Here is a 13,008-nt window from a genome sequence, read left to right on the forward strand (position 1 = left end):
AACAAAGAGGGGCTGATGCCAATCCTGGTGCCAGTGGCAACCATCTTTGGCATTCTCCCTGTTCTCTCTCCTGTGTGCCGCCCGGTCGTTTAGAAGTGAGGCAGGAAAGGAAAAAAGGGGGAAAGGTAATTTTGTTGCTCATTCTATGGCCAACATCACATTTTTCTTTCCTGATTTTTCTTTCATGTTTTTCTTTGTACTTCCTTACCTGATTTATAAAACAGACCTAAGTGGGTTTTCTTGTACTTAGAGGAGCAATAAAAGGTCACTGTGGGAAACAGGCAGCCCTCACTGACTGCAGACTTATCTTTTAAGATGCCTTCATTAATCAACTGCAAAACGACATCATTAACCTATATTTGCCAAAAAAAAAAAAAAAAAGTTTTGAAAAAGGGAAAACACAAAAGCATCCTGATGTGATTTGATTTTTTTTTTTTTTTTCAAAGAAAGAGCCAACAGATGTTAAGAAGAGATGATGTCCTGGCAGGTAGGAGAGGATACAAATTAGATGCACAGGGTAAAAATAATGAAAGGTTTTTATGATGGAGCAAAATCAATGTTGGATCTGAAAATGTGGTCTCCAAGAGTTGCTTCAAACTTTATGATTCTCATGACTGATGGTGCAATGCAGAAAACATTTTATGCGTGTTTCTTTCTTTCCTCAATCTATCTTCGCAAATCTAAGGGATATGTTCTTTATTGTCAGTTCATCAACCCAGAGAGTTGGCTGCCTGCCCCGGGAGTGGATGTACATACGTGCACACCTCACGGACTAGCCTTCAAGCAAGTTAAAATGTGAGCAGCAGTCAAATGCTTGCAAATCTTCCCTACACTGCACTAAAAAGTTACATGACCCACTTTTTAAAAACTTTACTTCTAGCCTTGACTTTCACAACACAGTTACAACATATTTACAGTCAATCCAGCGCATATATACAACCCACCTTAAAATGTCACCTCCTAGACAGCTGCCAATCAAATTAAGTGTCATGTGCTAATGACCTTTTATTTTAGAACACATACGGTGAAAATACATATTTTCCCCAAACCATCATTACTTGGACTTTAATTCTTAAATACATAGAAATAATAAATGTAATGTTTCCTTTTTTTAAAAAAAAAGCAATATTTCCCAATGTGTGATGTCCAGCATCATTATTTAAAATCAAACTAAAAAAAAAAAAAGTTAAATGACATTTAAGTATATCTCTAAAATTGTATCAAGGAAAGATAAAGACAAAAAGCACAAGGTAAGTTACTTAGATTTGAGTCAAAGAGTAATTTTGATAGTTTATCTTCGGGATGATAATAAAGTTCATACCACTATATTAAATCCCACATTTATTTGACAAACATCAGATAACTGTCTGCCACCTGACTATCTATTTTCCCTACCGCCAGGCCAAGTTAGGAAATAACCCACCATGTGTAGCAGATCAAACTTCAGTCCACTTTTGGTATGCTGTTTTTTAAAATAATGTTTTACTATGGACTGTTGCTAATACCAGGACATCTATATCCTGACACAATGATTTGAAGAAAAGAAATTCTCACCTACTTAAGGAAAATATGTGAAGAAAAATAAAAATAGTAAGGAAACATATTTCATCGACTCAAAAAACACTCAGCAAAAATATCACCTATTTTTGAATTATTGAGGCAATATTTCTATCACTCTCTTTATCAAGTATTTTTTTTTTAAAAAAATAGGTATGGTATGTGATTTCTGCATTCTTTTTTAGATTTATTTTAAACCAGTGTAACTGGTCCACTTTCTTTTTCTGTTCTATCAGAAGAGCTGCAACTTTTCTCCTCTGCAAGTTTTATGAATTTACATTTAAGTAAACTAACAATATTAAGTGTTCCAAAGTCACTCTGGAAAAATATGATAACAAATTATTTAAACAACAATAGTCCACTTAACCCACCGAGAATATCATACAATCAAAAGCAGGTATTAATAGAAATATTTAAATTAAGTAAGTCTAGGTCTGCGTAAAATATACTCTCTGATATTGGCTATCTGAGCATTTCGTAATAGGAAATGTTAATTCTATTTTCAGTGCAATAGCACTAGATTCATGAACGAGGTTCACCTCCCTCCTTAGTTATGAGGATAATACAAAGATTATTAAAGCGCGGTTCGACTATTCATAAATAATGTTACATTTTCACATGGAGAAAAGATGGTGCAAGGAGTGTAGCCTAAGACAAAACGGTTAAGTGTCATAAACCATATTTTTTCAGACTATTCTGTATCTTTGAAAAAGATAGATTATTTCAAAGACATTTGCAAACGTATCTCTCTGTGGCCTTTCTTTAAATATCCACGCCTATCCAGGTATGAACGCGCCACGTCTATTTCCAGGGCTTGCACGCGGCAGCGGACACCTGAGCATGCCACTCTACCCAGAGAGGGTGAGGAGGGAGATCTAGGGGCCTCCAGGACCGTTTAACCCGAGCCAGATATCCCTGACGTGGGACTTGTGGGCAAGTGTTTGCGGTGCGAGAAGAAAGAACAATCTGCTCCTACCTTGCTCCTGCACGTAGTATGCCAAAAACAAATCAAGCTCCTTAACTGATACTGTGATATGATGTGGCTGGACACAAAGTGCTGGGTTTGTGCAATGAGGGGATTTCATGAGCCGCTCTCCATCGGTACTTTCCAAGGGGATGCCTTTGAACAGGATCACCATGACTAGATCCAGACGCCAGACTTTGTCTGCCTGTCGCAGGCAGTCGATTCTCCTAATCTTACCCTTCTGGTCGGGATTGGATAAGACACAGCACGGGTGCTTCTTGCCAGTCACGGTGAGCACAAAGTCCTCTCGGTACTCCTGGCGGATATCTTTGCGCAGTTTGGCCAGGAGCCTGGACGCCCACTTCTGTTTGATTTCAGGCTTTTCACTGAGAAGCTCATCTTTGACTGCTCTTTCTTCATCCTTTGACATTCGCTTCTCGTGCTTTTTAAAGTACTTGCGTTTCCGAGCCTGCAGGTTGAACCAAGTATAGGCGATTGCACGGACATGTGGAAGGAGGGCCTCAATGAATGGGTGAAATTCATCCTGCGGGAGACGACAAGGAAAAAGAAAATACACATGGTCAGTTTAGCTTTAAAGGCTCAAATGAAATAAAATAATAAAGTGAAATAAAATAAGACCACCATGCATTCCCAATTCAGCACAAAAAGTTATGCATAAAAAATAATATTCTTTCCTTATGTAAAATGACCAAAACAGTAGAGCAACTAGAAAATCAAGTATGCCAAGCTGCCCCTTTCCCACTAAAATGCACAAGTTGATTCTCCCTCCTAAAAATAAAATAAGGTTTACATTTGTATTTCCACTCTGGCCCCATCCCCCTCATTCCCACCAGGCATCCTGCATTCTTTAAAACGTAAGCAACCAAGGTGCTTGGCACATAATTTAATATTTAAATATTGGATTGACCAACTAACACTACGCAGTACCATTTTACAAAGAACACAGTGAGATTTTTTTTTTTTTTGATCGGAGCAGAGCTGTTCAGAAGGCAGGAGCCATGCCACAGTTCATTTCTCTTCTCCGTGGCACAGAAACACAAAGCATATAGATGCTCCGTGTAATGCCACACAGTTCCCGCTTTTGGAGCATGCTCTCAGCAAGAGGCTGCTGGTGGCACAAAGAGCATGCGCCATTAAACTTGATCCATTTTCTTATCAAACGTCCAACATTCCAACACTGAAACAGCACCATTCCAAGAGTGGTAACTAGAGAAACCGGTATACAGTGAGGGAAAGTGGGCAAAGGACGCAGGCCGTGCATCAGTGTCCTGAACAGAGGTTTCCATACTTTGAGCAATGCATTCACTCCCTCCACCACCAGGAGCCCCCACCACACACACACACACACACACACACACACACACACACACACACACACTCAACACTCTCCTGCTCTCTCACAGACACGCAGACACACTCTTGCATTTTTTAAAAGAAAAGTTTGTAAAGTTGAAAACGAAAATGACACGAATGTTCTTCCGGCAGCTTTTTCTATAGAATCTGAAGCCCCACAGCCTCAGTTAATTTGTTAACTGATCACATGAGTGCAGCAATTATTCTAAACGCCTTTAAAAAAAATCAATCTGAGGTGAACAATGAAAAATGGCAACTTGGCACCAACTTTGCATTCTTTGTGTCTCTGCATGTCGTGGCAGGGTGACACCAGGATTGCACGGCTGGTCACTCACTGCTTTTGTGGAATCAATATGATTCATTTGCTACGCTCCTGAGTTCTCGGGCAGGACTGTGGGTGCACCTATCATGTGCTTGTGAGTCTGGGCGAGTACCGAGCGTTTGGTAGCCTATCCTCTGAATTAAGTGGTTTTTACCTTAGGCTCCTGCACTTTTTTCCCTGCCTGTTTCATCTCAGCCTTTTCCGAGGAAGGGAGGCACAAGGAGTGGCAGATAATCTTTACCTACAAATATTTCAAGTAGCTTTCCAAAGCAATCCGTGTTTCCTTATTTCCTGCCGTAGGTAAAAACCTGTCTCATGAGCTCAGAAAAGGCCCTTACCGTCTTGTGCATGCATACTGCGTACGTGCAATAAGCTAAGATGTGAAGCAAGTAAGAACTTCCACCGCGGCCACTGTTCTGGTCACGTTAACTATATTGTCACTCCAGCCGGTCACGAAATAACTTTCTCTAACTGATCATCTCCCAAGTTAGAATGCATACACTAGTGACGGTCACCCTGGGACTATGTGGAATAAATTCTGTTTAACCAGCAGACTGATGAATTCCATTAGGTAAAGATGATAAAAGTACGACTAATGGCACTCTAACAAAGAAGGTGTCCCCAACACCCCACGTAGTTAGGAATCCATTTTTTATGATGAGACGCAAAGTTTCAATGCTAAAGACTGCGGCGTGTTAGCCGTCTGCGGTTCCGAAAAGGAAGAGGTGCATGTCCCACCCAATCAAGAATGCAGTTATCAAGTGTTTTAACATATTGCCATAAAACGCTCCTACAGCAGGATACATATAAATCAATATGTTATAACACTACGGAATACAGATGATTATATCACAGCATGAGGCATAACCAAATGCCATGGAGGAAATCATTAAACCGATCAGTAGTTTCCAGCAGAGATTTGAACAATTCAGTTACTATGCGAGCACATTAAACTAGGCCATGGAAAGAGTTAAACCACAATCTGTTCTTTGTGTGGGAAGGCAGCCCTGCTCACAGCCACCATAGCCCATGATAAGACCTCCCTATCTCCATACACTTTCTGATGCCATGCTTTCAGCTTTCACTGCAACTACAAAAAGTTTGCTTATCCCCCTTCGAAACATATGCAAAAGGAAACCCTGGCTCAAGGAAATGTGGACTTAAACATGCTTTGGGAATTCACTTCCTATATATAACCTGACTTTTAAACTATGATTTATTGATATGACTAAAAAACGTACATCTATACACTCATAAACTAAAAACTTGAGAATGTAAAGAGTACATGGAGGGCAGCTTTGTGTCACTCATTTTACCCTTGCCATGCTTTTGAAAATGCAGAATTATTTTAACAGATATTAAGCAATGCGGGAACTCTTAAGTACCTGCATCCTTAAGTACTATGTTCAGTGACATTTCGTTTTTCTTATAAAGACATCAAACACATTTTCGATTATATTTGTTTGCATTTCAAATCATCTATCATGTAACAAATCTCAAAATTTTAATAAATTATTTTAAACAATCAAACTGCAAGTTGAGGGTTGAATTTGAAATGTCTCAGTAAATGCACACAAAACAATGTTTTATGAAGTTGCCTTGAGTTTGTCACCAAGGCTGCTAAGTAATGTTTTAAAACATTTTTTTTTTATTATGGTTAAATAGAAGTAGCAAACTTTCACAGTCCACAAAGTTGCCCTAATATATTATGAGGATTCCATTCAAGTGAAGCACTTACTGATAAAACATATCCTCAAAAAATGATGCTAAGTAGAGGTTTGCTATGTCACATATATTTCTGTATTAATGTACCTAAAATGTCATCTTCTAAGTGTGATTGTTTTATAATACTAAGTTACAATATACTTTTCATAATTTTGGGTGGCATAAATATGAAGCACAGTAACTGTCTTCATGCAAAAAAAAAAGAGATTAAGGTATTCAAATGTCCTAATTAATAGATTACCACAATAACACTTTAAACAATTATGAAAATTATTTTTTAAAGCAAGGCATCAAAGTGATCTAAGACCTAATGGCTCTATATTATCACCTTGCTCTTTCAGAATTTTTATTAAACTACACTGAGATTCAATAATGCTCTTTTAAAACTTCTTTTAGTTTAACTACATTGATAAAATAAATAACAAATTACAAGTTTGAAATATAAAAGCAAACAGTCCTAACTCCACTAAAAATATTGATTTTTCTTCACAGCAACAATGGTTTCCATGGAAAGAATGGAAAATTAGACCAATATAGTTGGTTATGAATAAATACTAGATGTTCTTGGATATTGCTATTTAACGATAAACCATTTTAAAATGTAACTAAATTACTTGAAAGACTATGAAAAAAATCAATTCAAACATGCCAGTGAAAGTTATATTATTAAGGATTTTACAGTAATTTTAGAAAAAGCAAATACTAACATATATGATGGTCCTTAATTGTCCTTTTATATCTGATTCACAGTGATGTATAAATACTGATTTATAAATACTGATTTATATTGATTCACTGGTACTTTTGCATAACATTCTGCTACATATCAACTTTAACTGTAGCTCTTTTTGAATTAAAATTCTTTCTAAAAATCTCGACATTTCAACAATTGAAACTTTATAAAGTTTTCAACCAATTAAGAATATTTCTCTATTTTGTATTTTTAAATCCAAAAGAAGTGTTTTGCTACAGTTGTAAGACTCTTCCAATACAAAACCAAATTGTTGCTCTGATGTAAAATCAACATAAGGTGCCCTTACTTTTGCAACACCTTACATTACCTATAAAGTCACATAGAAAGTATTAGCTAAGTGAGAATTCTAAAGCTAAAATTGCTTCTCTTGCATAGACTTTAAACCCCAAAATAGTTTTAATACATCAACATAGATTTACATTACTAAACAGTAGGTAATATTAGTCACCATGAATTAGTGTTGGTAAGTATGTATTCTTGACTACTAATGTGATAGCTGAATGATGATGCAGTACATGCTTCGAACAGTCCATATGTCTAGAAGCTGCAATTTTATTTTTAACTTGCACGAATTAAAGTTAGTGAGTTTTCAATACATGTGTAGAGGAAACAAAAAATGCAGTGTATGTAAATCACTAGCAATGTTTCTAAAAAACCAATGCTGGAAACATAAATTAAAATAGCAAAGCAATCCTGTACAGGTGAGAGTAAGTGAGTCAGTACTTTGCAAGTGTAAAGCTTATCTCAATTTGTTTTATTTGAACAATGCTTCAATAATGTAAAAATAATATCAAATGGACCTAGTTTACCAGAAAGAGAAAAAAAAAATCCTGATGATGGGTAATATGAAACGTCACTTTTACAACTAAAGGAAATTCGTTTTACCTGAAACAGTTCAATCATCGTATTTATTGGTCATTATTCTTAGCTTTTAAAGGACAAATAGCTCAGCAACTCATTTTTCCAGTTTTGTTAAATTAAAGTGCACGTTTACTTGCTGAAAATAGCCATATCTAAGTTAATCATAGTCAGATGCCAAACAAAATATAAACAATAAAAAATGTGTCAGCCAAAAAGCTACAGGACTGTATCCAATCACTGAATAAGCCTTATCATTGTTTTCATCTTCATTCACAATTTATGAATGCCTCAGTTCTTTTGAATCACAATGGCTTCTAATTGTCATACAATTGAAATCTTAATCATTTGTCCCTTATAAAAATGCATCATCGTGATATTGGAATATTTTTAAATTGCAACACACCTAAGAGGAGGTGACACTTCTTTAACTGTTTAGTCTTTATGCCAATGTCAAAGAAAATGGTTATCAATGACCAATCATGCTACATCCTCCTAAACGCTAAAGTAAACTGTCCCACACCTCCAGAGGTTTAAAATACTGCTTCAAATAACAACTCTGGGCTAAGATATTTAGTTAGTTCCTCAGTTGGTTAGTTAGCTGGGCAGCGATGAAAACCACCCCCAGGTAAGTCTGCTCAGTCTGGTCCCTTTTCCAATTGACCGTCTGCTTTAAAATTATACAAATTCTGTTCTTCCAAAAACTACAAAGCCAGGATTTTATTTCATAACATTGTTCCTAAAGTCGTGGGACAATTTTCAACGTGGATTTTTTTTTTTAATGACTTTACTTTTCCAGCATTACATTCTGCCTTAGGAGCTACGCCTGAAGATCGTCAAACGAACAGGTCTCCACAAAATGAACGTGTTCTCAAAGTTCTTAATTTTCACCACGACCAGCGAACCGGTGTTAAGGTAAAGACTACCTTTGTGGTGCGGTCACTGTAAACCGCAAAGTGCAGATCAAGAAGGACCCGAGTTTTAGATCCCCAAATTAAGCAAAGGAATGGATTCCCCCGGCCACAACCTCCGCCTGGCTTGGTCGCCGGGCCACAGCCTGCAGCGAAGTCCAAAGGCACCCACGGGGACTCCTGCTGGAGTCCCCTCGTCCAAGTTCACTGGCAGTTGGTAAGGGCTGACTCCCCTCCTAAACGCTCCTCTCAAGCCCAGTCTGCCTCCGTGCGCGCGAGCGAGAACCAGAGGGGCGGCGGGCACCGCGAGCAGAGGCGCCGCGCCCGCAGCACGCACTCGGGGGGCCGCGCAGGGACTAGCTCCCGTGGGCCCGGGCCCTGCCCACCCTCGGCGGCCTCGCCCTGGCAGCACGCGGGCGCCCGCTCTCCGTGCCCGGAGCGCCGGGCTGAGCGCGCGCGGTGGCCCGTGGGCTGGAGGCCGCGCGCCGGCTCCCACGCCGCCTGGTCAAATCCCGTCACAACTCCCGGCCACTTTTTTCGAGGGACGGGGGCGGGGGGGGTGGCGGAGGTTAACTATATTTTTAAAAAAGCCTTTAACTGTCTGCAGAGGGGAGCAACAACACAAAACAAAGGCATTTCGGGCTGGAGAGGAACCCCAAAAGAGCGATCAAGACATGTACCTGAGTGAGACAGATGGGAGAATACATCATGACTTCGCCTTAAAGAACGCACTTTCCAGGAGATGCCCAAGAAAATCTTCGAGAAGCAAGAATTTCATCTATTCATTTTACAGTCATCTGAGCCCCGCGAGGCGATCAATCAGGACGGGGGTCGCTGGATCACCGCAACTTCGCAACAAACCCAGTCCTCCTTAAACAGCCAAAGATTCAAGTTCACTCGGCGTGCTAGATTTCCCGGGGTGAAATCCAATCTACACGTTCAGACCTCGCCGTCCGAGCGCGCCGGCCGTGCTCTCCCAGGCCGCCGCCGCCGCCGCCGCTGCCGCCGCCGGTGCTGGTTGCTTTTCGCCTGGGTTTGGGGACTTGTTTTCTGTTTTGCAGTTGTTGTTGTTGTTGGGAGCTGGGAGGTGCGCGGAGGACCGGTGCGGGTTGGATTGGGGTAGTGGTTGGTGGTGAAATGCTTTTTTAAAAAAGGCGGGGTGGGGGGCGCAGGAAAGAGGGCGGGAGCAAGAGCAAAGAGAATGTGTCACCGCACTGGGAAAGTTCAAGGTTACAGCCCGGAGCCCTGCCGCAGGATTCCCGAGTGGCGATCGCAGGCGAAACTTTGCCGCGAGCCGACCATGTGTGTGCGCGAGAGGGGGAGCGTGAGCGAGTGCGCGCGGGTGGCGGGGCGCGCGCGGGAGAGGGCCGGGTGGGGGCGGGGTGGGGGGGGAGGAGAAGGGAGAGGCCGGGGTGAGGGAGGGGACGCGAGCACAGGTCTCCCGGGTGGAAGAGGCTCCTGACGCGCGGTCCCTGGCTGCAGCCGCCGCCGCCGCCGCTCGCGCCGGCTTCTTCGCGCCCGCCCGGCCGCCCACCTCGCCCCGCGTCTGACCCGGCCGAGGGAGGAGGCTGCTGCCGCCGCCGCCGCTGCTGCCCAGAGCCCAAGGGGATCGGAACGAGCTCCTGAAAAATCCCCAACGATAAATCCCGCTCTCCCGCTCGGCTCCAAACTCCTCTCTTTTCTGCTCTGGGCTCTATCTCCCCCCCCTCCCTCTCTCGCTTTCTTTCCTTGCAAAACTTGGAAGTTGAAAAATTCACCGGTTCCACCCTCTGGACCCCGCTCGAGCTCTCTCCAAATCAGACTTAAGGATTGTTTTATTATTTAATTACACAATCATCGCTTTACTCCTCCTCCTGCAAACGCGCATTCCTTTTGCACCAGCCTCTCCACACCCCCGCCCCCCACCTTCCTCCTCCTCCTCCAGCTTCTCTCCCTCCCTCTCTCCCTCCCTCCCTTCTCTTTTCTCTCTCTCTATTTTCTCCTCTCTCTCTCTCTCTCTCTCTCTCTCTCTCTCTCTCTCTCATTTGTTAAAGGTTTCATATCAGTGCAACAAAACCATAGTTGTTTGGGGGGGGTTTGTGTTTTTGTGTTTTTTGTTTTGTTGTTTTTCCCCAAAATAGATCTTTTCGCCCTTTTGGTAAGTCCCGCACCCTCCCCACAACACCACACACACACACACACACACACACACACACACACACACACACACACGAAAACCTCCCTGGAAGAGAGATTTCGGTGCTCGTTGCGGACTCTTGAAGCCGCGGGGACATCCGAGTGGGAGAAACACTGAGCCGGTCTGGGCCCGAGAAAGGAACGAATGGAAAATTCCCTCACACCCCGGCCGCCCGGGGGCTCAGGCTGGGGCGCCGACTCTCACACCCCGGGCGGGCGCGGTCCGGCTACCCCGCCGGCTGAGGGGAGGAGGGGGAGGCTGTGGAGGCGGGGACCTGAGCGAACTTGGGCTCAAGTAGTTGGGGCGCGCCGGCGCGTAAAGAGGCGGGGTCCGCCGGGGTCTCCCCCTCAGGGGCCCGAGCCCCCGGGCTGCTCCGCAGAAGCGGCGCTTCGCCGCCGCTGGCCGCCCTCCCTGGGGTGCCCCCGTGCACGTGGCCCAGCTCGGAGAGGGAGGACCGGACCGAGCTGCCGCCAATGCCTGCTCCCCCCGCCTCCTCCTCCTCCTCCTCCTCCTCCTCCTCCCCATCCCGCGGCCCGCTCCGCTCTCTTCCTCGTGCAGCTCCACTGGCTCACTCCCAATCCCCACCCCACCCCACCCCCCAGCCTCTAGGGCCCGGGGCGCCAGCGGAAAGCGGCTCCCGCCCCGCCGGGGTGCAGGCTGGGCGGGGCCGCGGCGCGCTCGGGGCTGCGGGGCGGGCGGGCGGGCGCGCGCGCGCGCGGGATGCGTGTGCCGCTACTGCCCTGCAGAGGCGGCCGCGCCCGCTCCGCTCCGGCGCCGAGGGCCCCGCCCCCACCCGGGCCGCCGGCTGCAGCCCCCGAGTGAATGAACTTGATTTTGGGTCTTTTAAGGGTGGAGGTTTGCTTTGCACCCTTTCTACCCGCGGCGCACACTCTCCGGCGCGCTCGCAGACTCACGCACACCGCCCCCCCAAATTCCTGTTTTCCGCAGCGGGGTGGGTGGGGAAGAGGGAGAAGCAAAGGCTGTCCAGACAATGGAGAGGAAAAGTGAGCGCTAAGAACCCCGCGTCCACCTAGCTGGGGGCTGCCGCCGAAGGCTGGGGCCCGGAATGGGGCTCCACTGCCCCGGCCCCAGGAGGGAGACCCCCACTTCCAACTGTGCTGTTGGGGTGTTTGGAGGCTCTCCCCCGATCCCCTGTTTCTCTTACCCTCTCTCCCTCCCTCTGGATTGTTTTTTCTCAACTTTCTCCTCGCCCGGTCTCACCCGGTCTCTTCTGCCCACGGTCCCCCCCCCCCCCGCCCCCTTCTCTCCCCTCCGCGGACCTGAAGGAACCAGTGACTTTTCCTTCACCAAGTGGGAGTTATCCACATCAAGCATTTCACAACGACACATCAAGAAAAGTAGGCAGGTTCAAGTCAACCATGAAATGGTCACTTTTTAACCCCGTCCTGTCCTCATTAGGGAAATGCTCAAACACAGTCCGTTTTCAAAGAGCGCTCTTAATGAGGCGAGCTTGCCAAGTCTACCAGCTGCAGCCCCCGTAAACCCAGAGCCCAAAGAAGAAAGGCGCTGGGGGTGGGGAGTGGAGGCCAGGGAGAGGGGGCGGTGGATCTGGGAAGGCAGGTAAAGTCGGGGAAATTTCGAGAACTAACCCCGAGTTAACCCTTTCGGGCACAGCCTCCTGCTCCCCGGGGCGAATCCTCCAGGCAGCGTCCTAACGGCGTTAATTTCCTTTGTGTGGGCCTTTTTCTTCTTTTTGAAAAGTCAGGATAAAGTTGACAGTCTTTACAGATCAAAGGAATGAGGTGACCGCGGGGGTTAATCCAAATAAATACTCATTTATCTCTCGGAAATTTTTTAGGCAATCTCATTTTAAATGTTTAAAAAAAATCCCCCAGCATCACTTTGTATTGTACATGACTACAGTACACTGCATCCCTTTCTCACCGACGTACGGGGAGGGGGGGGGGCGTGGGGGTGGAGCGGGCAGGGAAGCTCTACTGATAATACCAGCTTTAACTACTAGAGTTTCCCTTTGAACAGATATTCAATTTAACCGGAGTTAATTTACCATAAAAGACATTCCCCATGGCATAAATGCACTCATGTCCTTGAACACACCTCTTTGAATGCCTGGACTCTTACAAAAGCCATTATTTTTCGGGGTCTCTTTAAAAAAAAATCAAGTGCCCGTCTCTCTCTCTTTCCCTCCCTTCTTCCCTCCCTCCTCACCACACCACCCCCAGTGAAATCCTGGCACCCAGAGAGCTCTCCTTTCAGCCAGAGATCCAGCCCTGTCCCCTGGCAAAAGAGGCCCAGTGCTGAGCCCTGGGCAAGTGTCTGCAGACATCGCTGGCCCTCCTCCCCGATTAGTTTCCCTTACCAACAGAAACCATTTCCTTTTGTCAC

At 45.0% G+C, this 13,008-nt stretch overlaps 1 protein-coding gene across 6 annotated transcripts in view; it reads right to left on the bottom strand.

The window, feature by feature from the left end:
• Positions 1–10,290, bottom strand: part of NFIB (nuclear factor I B) — a 228,904-nt gene extending 218,614 nt beyond the window's left edge. The window contains exons 1-2 of one of the 6 annotated variants that reach the window (XM_079790207.1): positions 9,146–10,290; positions 2,534–3,065 (exon numbers count right to left, since the gene is read on the bottom strand). In XM_079790207.1, coding sequence (XP_079646333.1) covers positions 2,534–3,065; positions 9,146–9,175 — 562 coding nt within the window. In that variant the 5' untranslated portion in view covers positions 9,176–10,290. The remainder of the gene's footprint in view (positions 1–2,533; positions 3,066–9,145) is intronic. The other 5 variants (XM_079790208.1, XM_079790209.1, XM_079790210.1 and 2 more) reach the window with 5 other exon arrangements.
• Between the last annotated feature and the right edge of the window lie 2,718 nt (positions 10,291–13,008).

The sequence above is a fragment of the Cnephaeus nilssonii genome (genome assembly GCF_951640355.1).
Source record: "Cnephaeus nilssonii genome assembly, chromosome: 14".
NCBI lineage: Eukaryota > Metazoa > Chordata > Mammalia > Chiroptera > Vespertilionidae > Cnephaeus > Cnephaeus nilssonii.